The sequence below is a fragment of the Anastrepha ludens genome, chromosome 5 (assembly GCF_028408465.1).
Source record: "Anastrepha ludens isolate Willacy chromosome 5, idAnaLude1.1, whole genome shotgun sequence".
NCBI classification, from domain to species: domain Eukaryota; kingdom Metazoa; phylum Arthropoda; class Insecta; order Diptera; family Tephritidae; genus Anastrepha; species Anastrepha ludens.
The window spans coordinates 124,386,396-124,406,788 of NC_071501.1; the positions used below are offsets into that span (position 1 = coordinate 124,386,396).

At 37.9% G+C, this 20,393-nt stretch overlaps 1 protein-coding gene across 3 annotated transcripts in view; it reads right to left on the bottom strand.

Annotated features, from left to right (window-relative positions):
• Positions 1–20,393, bottom strand: part of LOC128864389 (protein spire) — a 200,780-nt gene that overhangs the window by 27,919 nt on the left and 152,468 nt on the right. For all 3 annotated transcript variants that reach the window (XM_054104024.1, XM_054104022.1, XM_054104023.1), the window contains exons 8-10: positions 14,685–14,815; positions 10,478–10,589; positions 9,684–9,816 (exon numbers count right to left, since the gene is read on the bottom strand). In XM_054104024.1, coding sequence (XP_053959999.1) covers positions 9,684–9,816; positions 10,478–10,589; positions 14,685–14,815 — 376 coding nt within the window. The remainder of the gene's footprint in view (positions 1–9,683; positions 9,817–10,477; positions 10,590–14,684; positions 14,816–20,393) is intronic.

The following is a 20,393-nucleotide window of genomic DNA, read 5'->3' on the forward strand; positions in this document are numbered from 1 at the left end:
ATTAAATAAGTTCAGTAGAAAAAGGAAATGCAGCAATGCAATGCAAGGCATATATGACGTCAACGTTAATGCAATAATCGAGTTTGTAAAGGGATAAATACAGTTGCTGGGCGGTAGTAGTGGGACGCAGACACACATACATACATAAGTACACAGGAGTTCGCAACGAGGGAATTACATGTGAAAGCGTTTGCTTGTTCATTAACAAAACAGGCTCAGTTAACTATTTCAGGGAAATCTTTTGTTGGCGTAGTTGGATAAAACAGTTTCCCATTAGCTATTAATAGACTGCAGCTTGGCCAGTGTGGGCATATGCCGCATGTGGAGAAAGAGCTAATTACAAACGTTAATTAACGGTTTCATTTATATTGCTGTGATAATTAAAATCACCAGCTGCTGAGTGATCCAACTAATTTGGTTGCATTATCAGACTTCTCAGCTGTGGATGTTGTGCTCTGGGCTGAGTTCTTTAAATTCTTCCAAACAATTCAATGTAAATCTTTTCAATCGCTCTCTGTTGAACATTTGCGGACGTGTATACGAATTCATTACTAGGACTTTTCGCAAAGCAACTTTTTTGACTTTAGCTGGGATGGGAAAAACCAAATGAAAGAAAAAGTTTTTCTAATAAATTGCTCAGAGGTAACGGCAGGCAATGGCAATGAAAAATTAATGCTATGAAAATTTTTTTTAAAAAACCTTCTGCCACTCGAAGTCGTAGTAAAGTAAAATAAATAAAGAAAATGTAAAACATATAAATAAAAAAATCTATAAATTCTGAATAAGAACAACCCTAATACGCGTATTCTTATACAAGCGGCATAGGCTTTATAAATTAGGAAAAAATTCAACAAACACAAATTAAAGGAAAATGTTAATTCTTATTCAGAACAACCCTAATATTCTTATACAAATAAAGAAAAAAAGCACAAATGAAAAAAAACTTCTAAATAAGAACAACCCTATTAGTCTTATACACGTTGCATCGCTTTATAAATAAACAAACTTCAAAAAAAACACAAATTAAAAAATTAGAACAACCCTAATATTTTTATAAAGAACTTAAACGTGAAGTTTTGTTTCCTGCATTTCATTTGACATTTTTCAATTTTAGACTAACTCAATTTGGAAACCATGGAAAGATACACAATCGAGCAACGCGTTGAAGTTATTCAGGCTTATTATGAAAACGGGCGTTCAAATCAAAATGCATATCGGGCTCTCGTGAAGAAAATCATCTTCAGTGATGAGGCACATTTTTACCTCAGTGGATTCGTCAATAAGCAGAATTGCCGCATTTGGGCGAATGATAATCCAAGAGTGATTGCCGAAAAACCAATGCACCCACAAAGAGTGACTGTTTGGTGCGGTTTACGGGCCGGCGGCATCATTGGGCCGTATTTTTTCCAAAATGGGGCCGGTCAGGCAGTTACTGTGAATAGTGTTCGCTATCCTGAATGGAATTGGAAGATATGGATGTGAACGATATGTGGTTTCAACAGGACGGTGCCACTTGTCACACAGCTAACGAAACAATGTCTCTTTTGCGCGAAAAATTTGATGGCCGAATAATCTCACGTCGCGGCGATGTCAATTGGCCGCCAAGATCATGTGATTTGACACCGTTGGACTTCTTTCTTTGGGGTTATTTGAAAGAAAAGGTGTACGTCGATAAGCCAGCAACAATTCAAGAGCTAAAGGATGAGATAATTCGACACATTAACGGCATAGAAGCTCAATTATGCCTCAGTGTCATCGAAAATTTGGACCATCGGATGGAGGTGTGCCGCCGAGGCCGCCGCGGCCATTTGGCCGATATTTTGTTCCATACGTAATTAAGCCACACCAATATTATCATAATAAAGAGAAATGACTATAATTTCCTAAAAAAATTGTATTTTATTCAAAATCAACACCGGCCCTTGAAACTTAACCACCCTTTACATGCTGCATCAGTTCTAAAAATATAAATAAATAAAAATTCTAAATAAGAACAACCCTAATATTTATATTCTCATGCAACCTGCATCAGCTTTGTTGCAATTTGCGTGGCAAATTGTGCATCACGTTTTCAAAGTAAAATGAACAAATTATTTAACTTTCCGAATTCTGTGGGGAAACAAGTAGCACACACACACGGACGCATGAAGCTAGTCTAATATACATACAGCATATAAGGAACACGCATGTGTGATACTGGAGCACTTTCCTTAACTTGCACTTTCATTGGAAACTTTAAATTTAGAGACATTTTACGGTCAGTTATTTTCGTTACAGAAGCGTAACAGACTGCAGCACAGACATATGCTCATACCAACATACACTATGAAGTGGACACACAAATTTGCATGTCATCAAAAGAATGTGAATGGATACATGTAGGTGTATAAGGTACACATACATACAGACATACAATTGGCATATAACTAAAATATTGCTTACTAATACTCGAATGAAATGTAAATTTTGAGTGAAATTAGAAATGCTTGTATGCGCTTATAAAGAGAGTATAGCACAAACATATGACATAGAGGCATCTTTCTTTCTTTCTGAATATATAAATCTACCAGGTTTGAGATAAGATTCGTAATGAGCTAACCCTATAATTATCCACTTGGTAGAAAAGTTAGGCTGCACTATTTCTGGTACATTGAAAGCCGATTCACGCTTGGAGGCGCAAAGTGCCAAATATGTAAAAAACTGTTTGTGCCTTATTGTGGAAAGAAATTGAAAAAAGACCTTTCTGTTTGCCAGTTATATATTTTATTGCGCCATAATTTAATATTTTAAAATGTTTGCAAATGAAAATGGAGAAGGATCGAAGTTTCGGAAGAATCGAACTGCATTGAGGCGTGGTTGTTAATTTTATTAGTTTTAACTTCTAAGATTATAATAAATGCTACGCGTAGTTAAATGGCATTGAGTATAGTAATTTTTACCCCACATCCTAATATCCTTAAAGTGGCGGCCATTTTAATTTTACCTAAGTTCTGGGGTACCCGTTAAAGAGATTTTATATTAAGATATAGAAAACCTGTGATCATAAAATTATCTACATTTGAGAGCTTAGATAGAAATATAAGAGCTTAAGAATGTAAAATGATAGCACAAAACAGAAATATTAATGCAATGAATTTTTTTTTAATATAATCTGGTAGATAAAATCGTGGCATTAATTTTTTGAATATGATATCCGGCATATGTCTGCCGTGGTTACGAGTGCTCCATGGTCCTTCCGATTAGTCCATTTTTTGACTACTTTTCCCAATAAATCTAAACGAGCCCAAGCAGCAAAAATTCGACGCAAAGGATTGCCATTTGACTTCTATCCTTGTACGAGCTGTATTTTATAGGCGCACATAAGCCAATATCCTTACATAAAATTTTCCACGTAGACGAAGGACAAAGGTCAACAAGTTGAAAATGACGACGAATCGACATTTCCGCGCCCGCTTCAACACTTTGCTCTATAAACTGCGCCAACAGATTTATTTTTAATAAAATTCCGATTAACGATTCATGATGACTTGCCAAACTTGCCAAACCTTACTGAACAGAAATGTCAACACACTTTCCCATTCTCAAGTCATAGTTATCGATTTCGATAGTTCTTATGCAGCTAAAAATACACCCGATATTAAAAAAATAAGTAAACTTAAAGTCAAGGCGAATTGATTAAAGGTGGCGGCACTAAGCCAACAACAACATTTTGCACATCACATTCTCAAAGTCAAAGTAGAAAATAAAGAATTGATTTATTTGTGAAGGCAAAACATGATTCAATAATAAAGGGTTTGCTCAGTAACCAGCTTTCTCGTTCCCTCTTGACAAATCGGCTCCCTTAGCAAGACACTGGGTTGCTGCTCTAGAAATTTTGAGTAAAAGTGGAGGAAAAGTAAAATTTATAAGAAAAACATTTCATTTTCAAAAGGGTGCACTAAGAGTAAGAACTTCCTCGGTATGCAAAAATGTTGGGTCAAAACTCCAAACTTACGTGGGCAAAGCATAGTAAAGTAAGGTGTGGGTATGTTCAAAAATTGTTTTTAGTCAACTAAATTTATGAGGAATCCGCTTCTATGAAAGAATTCATTTCCACTTCCAAACTTCGTGATCAGTTTTGAATTTAAAAATTAATTCCCAAAATATCATCCAGGGTTTAACTTAATTACCATTTTTTAATATCATTCCTAGCAATTTCCGTTTGTATCATTTATAATTTAAGTAAAAAGAAAACATTTTTTACTACCGTTTTTACCAAAAAGGTATTTAATTTATCCATTTTTGTGACCTTTTGTAAAGAAGTGTCAGAATTCGAATGTCAAAAGTGAGCAAACCTTTAACAATTGAATCATGAAGGCAAAACAGAAAAAAACAATTTATTTGTCGTATTGAAATCAAGGCAAATCTATTAAAGGTGGTGTTGGTAAATCACCTGATTAGTTTTTTTTATTTTTCGCTGTGTCTATATAGCTGTTAGCACAAAATAAAGAAAGGCGAAGTTGGTCTAGTGCCACCACCTTCAATAAATGCGCCTTGGTTGAAATTTTTGAAATTTTGAATTTAAGTTCATTACAAAATTTCAAGTTTCAAAGTACAAATGTGAATATAAGTAATACGCTTTGTAATTCAATTTTGTGCTGACATCCAAATGTATACGACGAAAGAAAAAAAATCAGCTGGCCTCCACCACCTTTAATAGATTCGCCTTGCTTCAAGAGCGATGATCTACAAATGAGTATTTTAACAAGAGAATACTCGTATATCCGGCAATCTAACCTCAAAAAGACCAAATTTTAAGTGCTACGTCCATAATTTTGAGAGCTCGTAACTAGTGTCTTGTCCACAAAGTTTGTGTAAGTAGACAAGCTGTGGTTTTCTGCAGTTTGCTTCTGCGATGTATGCTTCAAATTGCCTGAGTTATATTGCTGCGCTAATCATTTCTTTTGCAACTATGCATTCTGTGGAGAAAGTTCTCGTATTTTTTTTAACGATCTTCATATAAACAAATTCTTTCTTAGAAAAAACAAAACAGATTCAGCTTATTTTCTCTTCCAGCCAGCGATTTTTAGATAAAGCGATAAGGTATTATGGAGGAATATTATTAAGGAATATTATGTGGGGGAAAAGATCAAACAACTTAAAGTTTATGCTCGTTGTCAAGGTGACATTTCAAACTAAACAAAATTCTTTAGCTGTTTTTTGTTTGCTCCATTCAGTTGTGCGTTGTGCGTTACAGGTGTTAACAATGAAAGTCAACAAAGGGACACACAAAGAGAAACATTTTACAGTTTTTCTTTGATAAAGGCGAAAATGCAAAGCAGGGCTCTAAAATTGTCGGCTCTAAAAAATGGTGTTCAGGTGCCGACATTGTAACAGCTAATTACACGCAATTTTGGTTTCGTCGATTCGGTTCAAGCATTTTTTATGTTAAAGAAAATGTCGATAATGTCGATAAAATCACAGAAATAATCGAAGTTGACCGGGATGTTAGTAGTCGTATCACCGCCCAGGAGCTAAAGAACGACCATAAAAAACTCTTAAACCATTTGTGCAAAAATTTTACACACAAAGAATGGATAAATAAATACATATTCCTGTGGTCGGACGAGAGAACTTTTTATACTACTCGGTTGACTTTTATCGGACTCTAACGGATATGCCCACAAATACTAACTGATTCAATGATCTTTTAAAAGGCTACAAAAATATGATCTAAAAATTATTGACACTTTTCTTTTCAGTTCCCCCTCAAACTTCACAGTTTCGCGTCTTAAAGATAGTGTAATTATCGAAAATATTTATTATATAGCGATAAACTGCAGGGACGTCATGTTTTAAAATATTTTGAACACGAGTTTTTTAGAAACCTTTTCTAACTATAAAAAAATTAAATTATATACACACATCTCATTGCTTTGCTTACCAGCTCTTATTTGAAGAAATTTTTATTATTGAAGAAAATTATTAAATTTATACGCGTTTATTTTTTCCAACTAAGCCGAAACACAACTCAATAATTTAACTACCGAAATTCGGCGATATTGTGAAACAAGCCTCCCGCGGAATTACAATGCGATGCTTCCTTTGTGGCCAACAAGAAATGACAGTGGCGCGTTGTTATCACAAGTCAAAAGGCAGCTTGTAATTGGTGACACAAATGGTTTCATATATGCACGTATGTATGTATGTATATGTAAGCACAAACGAGTGTACTTGTGCACACTCGCATCGATATTGTTGCTAAAAAGTTCCACAAGAGAGAGGCTGAGCTTTTCAAAGCTTTAGTCGGTAGCTTTTAATCAGCAGCTGAAGTCGCTAGTATGTAGAGAGAATGAAATTGTTGACACACACACACATTCTTACAATACCAAGCTTGCTTAGTACGCCTAAAAGTATGTTACGGAAAATAAATTTTTACTATCAATTTACTAATCGGTACCAACATTTCACCACTCTGCACCACTAACTTATTAGAGATAATTGAAAGAACAAATTGAAATTAAACTCATGGAAAATTTTCTGTTACGTCAATAAACCAACAGTGGCAGGTATACATCCAATGCCACAACAAAGGATTTGTTTACTGGTGAACGGTTCAGCAGAAGCTGTGGCCTTGTTGGAAGCTGCGTAAGTTGCTGTTGCGACAGTCACACGCTGCATTCAACAACGCTGATGTCAGCGATGGATAAACACCTCCGGAAGCTAACATTTTTTCTCAAGCATAGTTCAATATACATACATACAAACGAGTACAAGTACTTTGGAATGGGTAGAATCGATGTTGGAGTGAGAAACAAGGTGTTGTTGGAGCAGTTAAACGCTAATGTTATAATTTTTATATTCAAGCGTGAGCAAATGACCGCCGTCAACGATGATTCCCTGTGTGGCAAGTCGTAAAACTCAATAGCAATACTCGGTTGGAATGTCGCTATGTTCTCATAATCGAATATTTTGCTTCATCATTTAATGACAATTTGACAAAGATTGAGAAATATTTCAGAAGAGAGCGACGAGGTACACACGTTTTTTGCATGAACAGGGTGGCGGAAAATTAATCACCCTTTTTGGAGGATTTATAATTTTGTAACAAAAAGAAGTCGATGAATGCGGGAACTCGTGGAATGCACCAAACAAAGGACTAGGTGGAAATGCTTTACTGAGGATGGAAGGTAGAGGAAACGATGGGGATGATGAATATTTTCTTCGAAAATGAAAATAAGTTCGTTCATCATTTTTTATTCGAAACCTCTTGAATTAAAATACGCCACCCTGTACATGTATATATGTCTATCTTTGCTCATTTGATAGAACAACTTAAGCCGACTTAGCACTTAATTCCCGTCAATCACTAAATCACAGTCGTAGCGTAAGAAATGATAAAAAAATGAGGCAAAAGTATAAAATGTCCCCTCTTGAAAAACCCCAACGTACCCATCAACATATGTATAATACATATGAACACATTCTTAAATCATACTTTTATTCGTTTTGCAGCAAGTTTTCACTACGAAATTCACTTTTGCTGAAATTCCTTCAATCCCAAGCGGCTCATGTGGCTGCAACAAATTTGTGTATTAATGCAAATTTTTGGCATTTCCTTAATTTTCAATTTTCAAACAACGATCAGCGCAGTAAATCCTTCACTTGCCACACTGTTTTGTCAGCTGACAAATCATACTGTAGCGCCAAATCGCTGATCAAAGCGGAGCGCGCATCGATGCCACTTTGCAATTCTAAATCATGCTAAACATTGCCCATGTTTGGTGCCGCCATTCGTGCCGCTTTGTGGCAGCTTCATCAGCAGCCAGCAACATCTAAGCGTTTACAATCATAGCTGCACATGCACACATGCATACATGTGAATTCGCACACACAAACAAGCGCATGTAAAGAGGTTTTCAAAATAAATAAATAGCAGCTACCGCGCCGCAGTGCAATAGAATAGAATGAAATGCTGCAGGTTGACATGCGCAGTGATGCTTTGCAACCGATCGACCGCAGCCATTGAATTGTTACACGTAGATGCTGTTTTTCCTGGCTTGGTTGGCATTTGTTGAACAAACGATTTGCTGTGCCAAATAGGCAAATGAAATTCAAATCGCATGCAATGAACGTGTTGCAAGTGGCCAAAGAGCGCGCCGGTATGTGGAATTGGCGAAATGGCGACTTGGAACAATTGGATAGCTGCTGACAGCATGAGGCACATTGCATGCTGGTTGCATATGTTTTACATTGGTTAAGACACTTTCAGATCTACGAAATATCTGGCAACCATCCGTGAAACTGAAAGGAGAAAAAGGCTATCCCCTCCGATATGCACGAGTAATTATGGAAATCGAGATAGTGGATGGTCAGGCAGTAAGTACGCCGTAGCATCCTGTGCTGCTGTGCTTAAAATTGCCTCTCGGCTCATAAACTTTTAACGAAATTTTTTCATAATTAATGATTAACATCGCATAAAGGCAAATTATTGGAAATTCGCATTCTGTCATTTAAAAAATAAACACAGAAAAGTAAAAGTAAATAGTTCATATCGCAGGCGTACCTATTCTTGATAGAATAATGCCTGATATTTTGTTTTTATAAATCGAAGATTGTTTAGACATTTCTTTACATGTTCAAGCCAGATATATAGTACCTATGAAACCGGAATTTAAACCGTAGATGGATTTTTGATGGTTTTTCGAAATGTAAATATGAAGCGCGTGTTTTTAGGATGTTGCAAACAACAATTATTTTCCAAATATTTAGAATAAAAAAAAAAGAATTTTTTTTCCAAAAAAAAATATTACAAAGTAATAAACAATTACAAAAAAAAAATTTTAAATGTTAAAAGGAACCGAAAATATTTAACTTTAAAAAGCTTCAATCCAAAATTATAATTATACATTTTTTTTCAGTTGTCTGCTTATTATACTCAAGCCTATGTGTTGGCCTCTTAGAAAAGCTATGGTAATTCTTAAGAGCAAATTATAATGAAATGAAAACTTTTGCTAAAAAAGTTAGTAGGCAATACTGTTTTTGTGTTGCAACAAAAAGTGGACAGAGGGCATTAAGTTCTTTCATGTCTCAGAAGACAAAATGAGAAGAAAAGATTGGGTAAAACCGTGCCGCTCTTCATTGAAACCAGGCGAAAAATTATGTATCACTTTTCGGCAATGGATTTCAAGATCGGGTCAGGTAGGAAGAGAACGAAGCTGTCTAGTGATGCTATTACGTTGCCTATCGAAATTTTGCATTGCTGGAATAAGCGCGAAATGGAACATTCTTCGGTTGACGCTTTTATGCAAACACAGTAAATCATTTTTTAAGAAAAAAACTTCCGAAAAGTAGTTTTTGCATTTTTGCAAATTTGCATTTCGTTTTGACCTCCACCGAATATATTTTATAAGTTTTACGAAATTTCGGTTTCTTAGCTATTCGCCAGGTATTTATAAAGGACGATATCTAACTGATATATTCTGTATTAACGATTTTTTAGAATTTTAGTGAATTCTGAATTGTCGTCTCTGTACCCAATTTTCCTCTTGTAATTAAAAAAAAGTTCTATTATTTGTACCCATAAACAGACAGTCGAATTTTCAGGTCAGTCGCTTTGGAAACTCAGTATGTTTTGGCGAAAACTCCGCTTGGAAGTGGTTTGTTTTATGTCTTGTATTTTATTAAACTTATTTTTGACTTACATCGATCCTTGAGTCGTGGCTGTGTTGGGGGCTGTATGTGCTTCAGTGTTTGTCCTTTTCGTATCGAGTCCATGAGTTGTTCGCGTGGCGATGGTGTGCGTTTGATGGGTGGCGGAAGCTGACGTTCGGACGCCTGAAATTACACCATAGTTTAGTTTTCGAACAGAAATAAAAGTGAAATACAAAATATCGGTAAATTCTATACGACTTCAAAAGGAAGTGAAATGTTGTGTATTGATACTGAAATGATTCTATCGAGACAGTGCGAATTATTTAGAGAAATTAAATTAAGAGAAAATAAACACAGGAAACAACAACAATACACGTGCAACAATATATAATATAAGTAAGTCTAGCAGTTTAAGCCGGAGCAAGCCAATAAATATTAAATATTTACAATATATACACAGACACACATACATGTAAAAGCAGCAAATGAAGTGGGAAAGGCTGCCGATTGTATGGCTTATTATTTACCGTTACTCTGTTGGCATTGTGATTACCTGCAATTACCGCAGGAAAGTGCAACGAAAATTGGCCACTTAACACTTTGCAGAAAAATCAGCAAAACCAACAACAATGTTGAGCCAAAAGAAAAACAAACTCTTCTTGGCCAACAATATGAAACAAAACAAGGAAAAACCAATAAGTGCTTAAAACCACAACTGTGCCGAAATGTTTGGTGAAATTGCGAGTAATTCAGGAACAAAGTAAAGATGATTTTAAGGAGTGCCGCGAGAAGGGCAACTCTTGCATTCACACCTACATGCATACATATAAACATACATACATACCTTTTTGAGTGGCGGCCGTGACCTGATGAACTCCAGTATCAAAGCGTGGGCATCTTTCTTCACGCGCGGCGGAATATCGCCATTCACCATTACCTTGCGCAGTTGGTACTTTCTAGAGATAAAGTTACAAAGCAATCGGAGGAAAAATATGATGAGTAAAAATAAAATAGCAAATGCACAGAAAGTATTTGTAGAGAGCAGATGAAAGCATTTTTATGTGGTCATTAATAATTCTCTAGTTCGGCGATACGAATGTGGGAGAGGTGCCAGTACTTGCGTGAAATTGAGAAAGGTGTTGAAAATGTTAGAAAGCCCAATTTACTGGGCTTTCCAAATGAAGTGTGCAGTCGTTTGACTTTAAAAGTTGTTGGCCTTTCAATTAGGCAATATCTGGAAAGTAGGGTAGGGTAGCTGCTAATTAAAATGTAGGCATATTTCTGTTCCCTTGAAGGTACAATCGCATAAGATTATGAGTACCTGACTTCAATATTTTTAAAAATTAACCCGCTAATGCACAAACCTAAATTGCCGCAAACTGAAAACTCATAGATTATTTTCTGGGTAACGAGAAAAGCGAATCTCAAGTGAGATTTGTAAAATATGAAAGGCTTAGAGGCCAGTTGAGTTAATCCGAAGGGTGTCTGTTTAGCAGATCCATATAATTATTGGATTATAACTGATAATGCACCCCGAAACAAAGTTGTAGCCCATCAAAATTTTGACCAATTCTTACAATTTTTCGTTTCTTTGTGAAAGTTTAAGCGTCTACAATAGGCTGGCCACATTAAAAGGGCAGACGAAGCATATCCACCGAAGAAAACCCTACTGGGTATCGAAGAAATAGAAGCAAAGGAGACCAAAACTCCAATGGTTGGATGGCGTTTGTTTGTTAACAGTAATAGTAGCCCCCCCAGTGTCGGGTATATCACCTGTCATCTTCGTCTAGCTCATCTAGCGGTAGGTCCAGGAAACATGCTGTTTCGACGGGATGGGTCCAGAGGGAGAGGGGTGTTAGATGAGTCGGTTTTAGGGGGCATGTGAAAAGGTGGTTAGTGTCGTGCGGGGTGCCGGACATATGTTTGGTATGTCGGGGTCGATTCTGGATAGGTAGGAGTTTAACCTGCTACAATATTCAGAACATAATTGTGCCAGTGATACACGTGTCTCACGAGGAAGCAAGAGCTCTTCATTTGCTGTAGGTGGTGGTTGGACTCCGATTACGGCATTCACAGGACGGGAGCTTAAGAAGGTGGTGACGGTCTCCCGGTGAATGTCGTTTATTGACTGTCTAAATACTGTCAGGTCCAGTAGATTGCGGTCAGTTTTGTCCTGGATTTCGTCAGCGTAGTCTAAGAGAGGTCTCCTGACGTGCCTGGGAGGCGGCTCAGGCTCAAGCAGGTGTCTGCAGGGGTGAAACCTGCTGTAACATCCCAGCAGGAACTGCTTGCTGAGCAGTTTGTTATGCTCCATTACTGGGAGCATTTGTGCCTCGTTGTGTAGGTGTTGAACCGGGGACATCAGGAGGCAACCGGTCGCTGTCCGAATGGCAGTGTTTCGGCATGTCTGGAGCTTTATCCACTGCTTGTCACTGATTCCAGGCGACCAGACAGGCGCAGCATAGTTTAGAACAGGCCGATCAATTGCCTTAAATGTCGATAGCAACAGTTCTTTGTGTTTGCCCCAAGTGCTGCCGGCAAGCGATTTGAGGCCTTTGTTGCGGTTTTGGACTTTAGTGGCAATTGCGGTTGTGTGCGCTGAGAAGGAGAGCAAGCTGTCAAAGGTTACACCCAAAATTTTGGGGTTGTTTACTGTCGGTATTGGTGTGTCATCGACTTTTACCTTAAGGGACAGTTTGACCTCCTTTGTCCAGGTGGAGAAGAGGGTCGCCGTGGATTTAGTGGGGGAAAGTTGGAGATTTGGAGATTCCTCGCAGTGAAAAAGAGAGAAATGTCGGTGAGGTAGTTGTTCACTTTGGAACACATGTAATCGATGTCATTGCCCGACGCCATAATCGTACAGTCGTCAGCGTATGAGACCAGGGAAACTTCCGCTGGTGTTTGGGGGAGCTTCGAGATATAGAAGTTGAACAGCAAGGGAGAAAGGACACCACCCTGCGGTACACCTTGCTTTATCTTCCTCTGCTTTGATGTTTGATCTCGAAAAGTCACTGACGAGTGACGACCGCTCAGATAGTTTGCGGACCACCTCTTCAGCCCTGGCGGGAGTGTCGACTGATAAATATCATCTAGTAGCGTGGAATAGCTGACTGTGTCGAAAGCCTTCTTCAGGTCCAACGCTACTAGGACAGTCCTCTCGCAGGGCCGATTTTATGTTAAGCCGGCGGTTTATTTGGGCGTTTATGGCGGTGAGTGTAGTGGTGGTGCTATGCGCTCGTCGGAAGCCGTGCTGATATGGGGCTGGGGCCAGGTGTTTCGTGAAGAGTGGGAGTAGGAGGGCTTCAAGTGTCTTCACTACTGGGGAAAGGAGAGTTATCGGACGATAATATTCCCCTTGGTTGGCGGGTTTTCCAGGTTTCAGTAGTGGGACCACTCTCCCTGCTTTCCACTTGTCAGGGATTATGAGAGTGGCCAAGGACAGATTGAGAGAGAAATCCTACTCCGTTGTGAGAAATCCTACTCCCAAAGGCCTCAGGTGCTTCAGCATCAGCACGTTTAGTCCGTCAGGGCCAATGGCTTTAGATGTTTTCGATTTGGTGATGGCCCCCTGAACCTCATCACAGGAGAAAGTAAGTGGCGCACTGTCGTTCGTCAGTTTGTGCAGCCTTCTGGTAGCACGACGCTTGGATCTGTCGGCCGGAGTATGCAGTATAAAAAGCCGGGTCAAATAGCTCGCGCATCTCTTCGGGTCCGACGAAGTATAACCTTGTCGTTGTGCTTCGTCGGGTTCGACAGGGACCTAACGGTGGACCAGAGCTTACTCACCCCAGAGTCGAGGTTACAGGTCTTTAAGTGCTCAACCCATTTAGTCCGCTTGTGTTGGTCTACCAGTTGCTGGAACTCCAAATTGAGATCCCTTATGCGGGGATCCCCGGGATCGGCCTGGCGTAGGTGGTCACGCTCGTTTGCCAAGCTGGCTGCTTCGGCTGGGAAATGAGGACGGATGTCCTTAAAGCTTCCAGCTGGGATGAAGCGAGCCGCAGCAGCTGTGAGCACCTTGCGAAATGCGCGTTCGCCTGCGCGCACATCGGTGGGGATGGGAAGAGCGGCAAAGGTGTCCTCAGTGAATTCCGTGAAGCCGGCCCAATTAGCTTTTTTTAAGTTAAAATAGGGCCGGTGGTTCGCGGAAACAAAGTCGGCAGGTCTCTCAATCGAGACGATAATATGCAAGTGGTCTGATGCAAGCGATAGCATAGGCCACCACGTTATGCTATTTATCAGACCCGCGCCAGCTATTGTTAGGTCAGGCGAGCTGCTACAATTGCCGACTACCCTGGTGGGGGCTTCGTCATTCACAGTGCTGAATGTCGAATCGTCTATTTGCTCTGCCAATTGCTGTCCCCTACGATCATTTGGCAGGCTTGAATGCAGTAAAGTTACATACAACCACCTCTGATGAGCGCACCTACATATATCAGGGTGATATCCTGCCGGGCAGCAGGTGACAGGGGGTGTATAAATGTTAAAAATTTCGAGCTCGAAATCGCCTGTCCGGACAGCTATGCCTTGACATTCTAAGGTGCTGTCCCTGCGGTCGATCCCCTCATCAATGAGACGATACTGCACTGTGGTGGACTTGGTGAGTGACGCATGGGGAGAAGTATTTTGAGCAAAGTTACTGCGAGGAGTTGCTCCTGTGACGCAAGGGGTGGGGTTATATACTGCTCACTAGACAGGGCTAGTTTACTGGGGCGGCAGCCTTTGGTCAGGAAAAACCCGAGTCATTCCGGTAACGTAGAACCGGCTGCCATGGGAATGGCGTAGCTTGGGACGCTGAGCTACTTGGTATACGTTGTTGCAGTGATTGTTGGAGTGAGTAGAAGTGTAGTCGAGGGCTATCAGCACCGGATAGAATGAAAAAATGTTTCGTTATGAAAATTTCACGCATAAAAGGGTTGGATTATTTAAATCGAATTCAAAAAATTCTAAAGTATTGCAATTAAAATGTATCCCTCAGATCCCTTTGTACTAATATTCTCCATCCTCTAATTTTGTTTTTAATTTAAAACTGATAAAATGCGCGCTCTTACTTTGTTCGTATATCCTCCATGAGAATCTCGTAGGGCGTCAATTCGTACTCGATTGGTGTGCGAGAGTAGTTGTTCTTCTTCAGACGAACGCCACGTCGAAGCTCATCGATCACCTGCACCCAGAAGCGTGCCTGAAAATTAAAAGGTAATTAGGTAGGAGAAAATGCTTTATTTTAGTACGTAGAGTAGTAAATTACTTAGAACGGCGGTATTAAAAAGAAAAAAAAAAAAAACGAAACACGCTCATGCCTAGGTTTTAAGATGTATTATAGAAAATGTCTCCACCGCATGGGATAAATATTAAAATAGAAAAAATAAAAAAAAAACAACAACAAGTACATAGGTATGTATTTACAGATGTTTTTATAATATTAAATAATATATGTTTCGCATGCAGAAAAGTTTATTGGAGAAATACAGTGTAGCTTAAAAAGCACGTACTTGTAGGGCCCGCCAAATTTCCAGTTCATGCTTTATTTTCGAAAACAAAAAAATGTGTATACAAAATATTTATTAGTTTTAAACTCTTATGCATTGGTATTGTTACTGAGCCGTGAAACAAATTCAAATAAACTATATTTTTTTCTGGCAGAAAATATTTTTTATAGCAAATACTTTACTAAAAATAAAAATTTTGATAAATTATGATTTAACCGTTCGAGTGAGTTCAGTGCGAAATACTTGGACGATTCCATAACTGCATAAAAACCGAATTCACAATGAAGCTAATGAGATTGACAAAGAATTTGTATCATAAATAATCTTTGTTCACTTAACTGTTGTTTGTAACTGCCTAACATAATCGAGTACTAACAAAAGTTTATTCAGTCAATGATATTTTTTATTTGATTTTTTTCAGTGATGAATCGATAAGTTCTGACTATTTATTAACTCTGGAATTTTATTCTTAAAATTTTCTATTAAAATTTTGTTCATGCTACAGCAAAAAAGTAGTATATAAAGTAAAGTCTGGAATTTTGTATAACATTTTTAAAAATTCGGTAAATTTTCATCAAAACTTTTAGTTAAAAATTTTTAGAAAAAATTCGGGTATGCAGTTTTATAGATCGTTGAATTTTAGTAAGGTATGCAAATTTCAAGTAGGTCGAAAATAAACGCGATGTTTGAGCTATAAAATTACATACTTGAAATTTTTTCAGAAATTCTAAAAAGCTTGAAATTTTATGAAAGTTTGCCGAATTCTCACAAATTTTGTACAAAATTTGAAACTTTGTCTTATATGGTTTTTGTTGTAGTATGAACTGTGCTTTTATAAAGGAGTAATTGAAATTACAAAATAACTAAATGAATAAATGGACAAAATTTGTCAATATATGATGTCCATTTTCTTTTGACATAGACTGTATATGGACATTACTTTTAATCTTACGAAGCATGAAGTTAAAATTATTGACACAACTAAAATTTTGATTTCTGTGTTTGTAAGGAAAACCTCAAGTAAAATTTTAGAAACTTTTAGGAAATTTAGTAACCAGATCACTTTTTAAATGGAGAAAATTGCCATTTGAAATGGGCCAAGTCCGTCAATAATCACGCCTAGCTTTCAAAGCTCCTAAAAATGCTGTTTTTCTGTAACCATAAATGTATCTGTCTCTGTACTGTGAACATTGATACCACTGAAAGAATTCAGATATCACAACAAAAGTAAGTAAAATGGGCGCGGTACCACCTACTTTCAGGTAAATAAGGACACTCAATTTATTCGAAGTCAAAACGTGTGACGGGTCTAAGCGTTTGGTGTCGCCCTTACACTTTATTTTATTACTCGTAAAATATACTTTTTCGAGCTTAAAACTTATCTTTAACTAACTCATATCCTTGAACTTTCAATGTTCCAAGAGTGCAAGAGAATTTGTAAAAGTAGAAGAATTTATTGTTTTTCTCAAATCATGGATATGTAGCTCAAAGTGGAGCAAAAATAAAGATTTGCATCACTCAAAATAATTTATTTTATTTATAAAAAATAGTTGGATGATTAATTTTGCGCCACACTGTAGAATACAATAAAGGCCAAAATAAATAATTCCATCACTCAAAAAAATTTTTTTATTTTCCTAAAAAATTATTGAAAAAAAAGAAAAAATTGTTGGATGATTAAAATCGAGCCACATTGTACATTATATTCGCAGGATATAAGGATACTAGTATCTAAATACAAGTACAAAAAAGCTAGGATCTATCTGAATGACGTAAATGTCGATAAATCCAAACAATCTTTTCACAGGCAATAACAACTGCACACTACAACATCCGTCATAATGATCAAAGGGCACAACCGCACAATCGTACAACATAGAACTTCCACAACAGCCCCGATCGATAGAACTTCAACTGCATGTCGAGAACTGCAAAATAAATGGATTTCCAGCTATAAACAACGGCCGAGAATAAACATTGATTTGCGCAAACTAGAAACGAAAAGAATCATGGGGAAATCTGAAAAAGTCGGAATACGATAATTGCATAATTTTGCACTTGCAACAATGCTGCCATTGCTGCAGCATCTGAAGCCGCAAAGCAGCAATTACCGTAAATCAGCGGGTAGCAAACAATTGCGGTCCGACAATTTCGCTTTTTGTCTGTGCCTCCACATGCACACATACAAATATACAGACATATGGAGAAGTTAGTTTTGTGCGTTTCTTCGGTGCTCCTTGCAATGGCAACCACGGAAATTTAAGAAGTCACAGCAGCTGCTGTAGCAGCCGAATAAATGAAATCGAAATCGCCACATTAATTAACGTCACGCAAACACACAGACGCAAATGTAAGCACGCACGGCACACGCCCACTTTTTGCGCCACGATGCGCACCAAGGTGACACGGCCATTCCGAGTGCCCCACGCTTTGCGCAGTTGCTTTGACATTTTGACTTTCACTTGCAACACGTTGATTATTGTGTTATGCGCTGCAAGTGCTATCAATGCCGCTGTGGCGGTGGCCGCGGCTGTCAGGTTGCTGTTGTTGTGCTTAACATTTTGCTGGCGGCATTGTCTGCATTGCGCGCTGTACTCTCACGCAGATCCTTTCATTGGCGATAAATTCATGAAAAATTGTGTTGTGCGCATTTTCACTTTGTTTTTGTTGTTCTTTGATTTTTGTTTTTTCAATTATTTTTCGCTACAAGGTCTTAAAATACCGCGTTGTTGTTGTCGTATTTTGGTTGCGGGCGAGAGTTGAAAAATTTATACTCGCAATTTTCGTGGCTGATATTTACTTGCAATTAATAATAAGTTGCAATATGTGCTTTAGCTTTGACTTTGTTGTTATTGTTGTGAATTAAACAAACAATTTTGTTGCAATAAAAGAAAAAAATATTATTTTTATATATCTTACGGCTTCGTAATATGACATTTACGACGATGATGTTTAAAATGAAAGAGGATCTTTTTCGATTGCCTTGCATGTCTGTGTGTGTATGTGAAACTTAAAGAGTTCGCGTGACAAAATGAATGTTAACTTAAATGCCATATATTCATAACCTTGAGCTCCTCTTTGATATTTCTCTCTCCAAGGGAAGGCTGAGTGCTAATCGTTGTACTCTATAATTCAAGTGAGACCACTTAACCACAGAAAATGCTACTAGTACCACAATTTTTGTACAAACGAAATGTCGGGGCTTTGCTAATTGAATAGATGATCTATCGAGGACATATTTGAGACCAGTAAGTTGGGTTGTTCCCTCATAGATGGATGATCATTCAATATCATCTTGGTATGGATACTTTTACTTGTTTCTGGTATCTGAAAATACCACAATTTTTGTATAAACGAAATGTCGGGGCTTTGCTAATTGAATAGATGATCTATTGAGGACATATTTGGGACCAGTAAGTTGGGTTGTTCCCTCATAGATGGATGATCATTCAATATCATCTTGGTATGGATACTTTTACTTGTTTCTGGTATCGGTGAAAAGTATCGCGTATAAGTATCGTTCAAGAAATATAATTTATAAAAATTTGACAATTTTGTATTATTTTATTTATTTTTCCATGATTTGTTAAATAACATTTTTACATTTACACTATAATGATTATTGTTATTTGTTGTGCCTCCTTCTTGTGCTCAGAATATTCATCTGAGCTCAACTTTCTGCTCTGAGCTGGACACGATGCCAGCACATGTGTGACGACTTCATTTTCCTCCCTGCATTCGATTATATCCAAAGGTTATTAAGGTGATGCTTCAATCTACCTTGCCTAGTTAGAATTCTTAATTAATTCCAAACAATATTTAAATTGGTGTCACTCATTTTGATTGCGATAAACCCGGTAGATTGTCCCAGCATGATCCTTTTTGTCTTTCTTTCCTCTCATTTGCTGATGCATACAAAGACAATTTCTTGACATTTTTACCTGATATTTTGTGTGTAACCATACTTCCTTCCTGCGAAAAAACTATTTCGCAAGGGACATACTCGTAACACTTCACCCTCTTACTGCATATTTTCGACGCTACTAAATTATTAAATTAAATTTTTTAAAGATTTTTCTAAACAGAAGATACTGGAGACATTGCAAAATAACATCGCAGAAGTTACAAGAAAACTAAACATGAGGAAATAATGGTAAATTTAAATTTACGTGGCCTACTTACAAGTTGAAATTAATTTATGATGAATGATAATTCTAGCGTTGCCTTATATCAAATAGTGCAAAAAAGTATCGATACTAAGCACCAAACTAAAAAAAAAGTATCGGGAAGGAAAGCGACTTGCTTCGAGAAAGAAGTATCGATCTTTAGATATTCTCGAGAAGTATTAAATCTGTGATTTTAAGCATTTAAAACAGAACAGAGATACCTGCTGAGAGGATCGAGTGGAAAACAAACCCGAAATGGATGAATGATGATTCACAAAAATGGTACACTGATGGATCAAAAACACCTTATGGTGTAGGAGCAGGTGTAGTGGGGCCCAGAATCCACAAATCATACACTCTCACCAGGGACACCACTATCTTCCAAGCGGAACTATACGCAATAATGGAAGCAGTAAACATCATGCAACGCAGAAACCACAAGAGAGTAAGGATTAAAATACTCTCGGACAGCCAATCAGTCCTAAAAGCTTTAGATAGCTATACATACAACTCAAAAACCCTCTTAGAATGCCACAAGGCACTCAATAATCTGACATCCAAAAACAATGTATCATTAATTTGGGTACCGGGACATGAGGGATATGACGGCAACGAAAAGGCAGACTTTCAAGCCAAAAAAGGGGCAGATGAAAACTTCATCGGACCTAGTCCTATGTTCGGATTCAACAAAAACAACCTAAAACAAAAAATAAAATACTGGGCCAAAACTCTATTAAACCAGCATTGGAACAATGTAGAGGGTCTTAGACACTCCAAAAAGTTCCTAAGTTTCAACGCTAAAAGAGCCAACATGGCCCTCACGTTAAACAAAAAGAGCATTCGCACTCTCACAGGCGCCCTCACGGGTCACTTCACCTGCAACAAACCCTTACATAAATTAGGCATAACTAACACCAGCACTTGCAGATTCTGCTGCGAAGATGAGGAGTCTATAGAACATCTCATTATCGAATGTCCGGGGTTGACGCACAGAAGGAAAAGGTTTTTAAACAAGTTCATGCTTACAGATGAAGACCTTCAATCACTCCCTCAGAAGGAGCTGGTACAATTCATAAGCATACTTAACAGTCAATAGACAGCATAG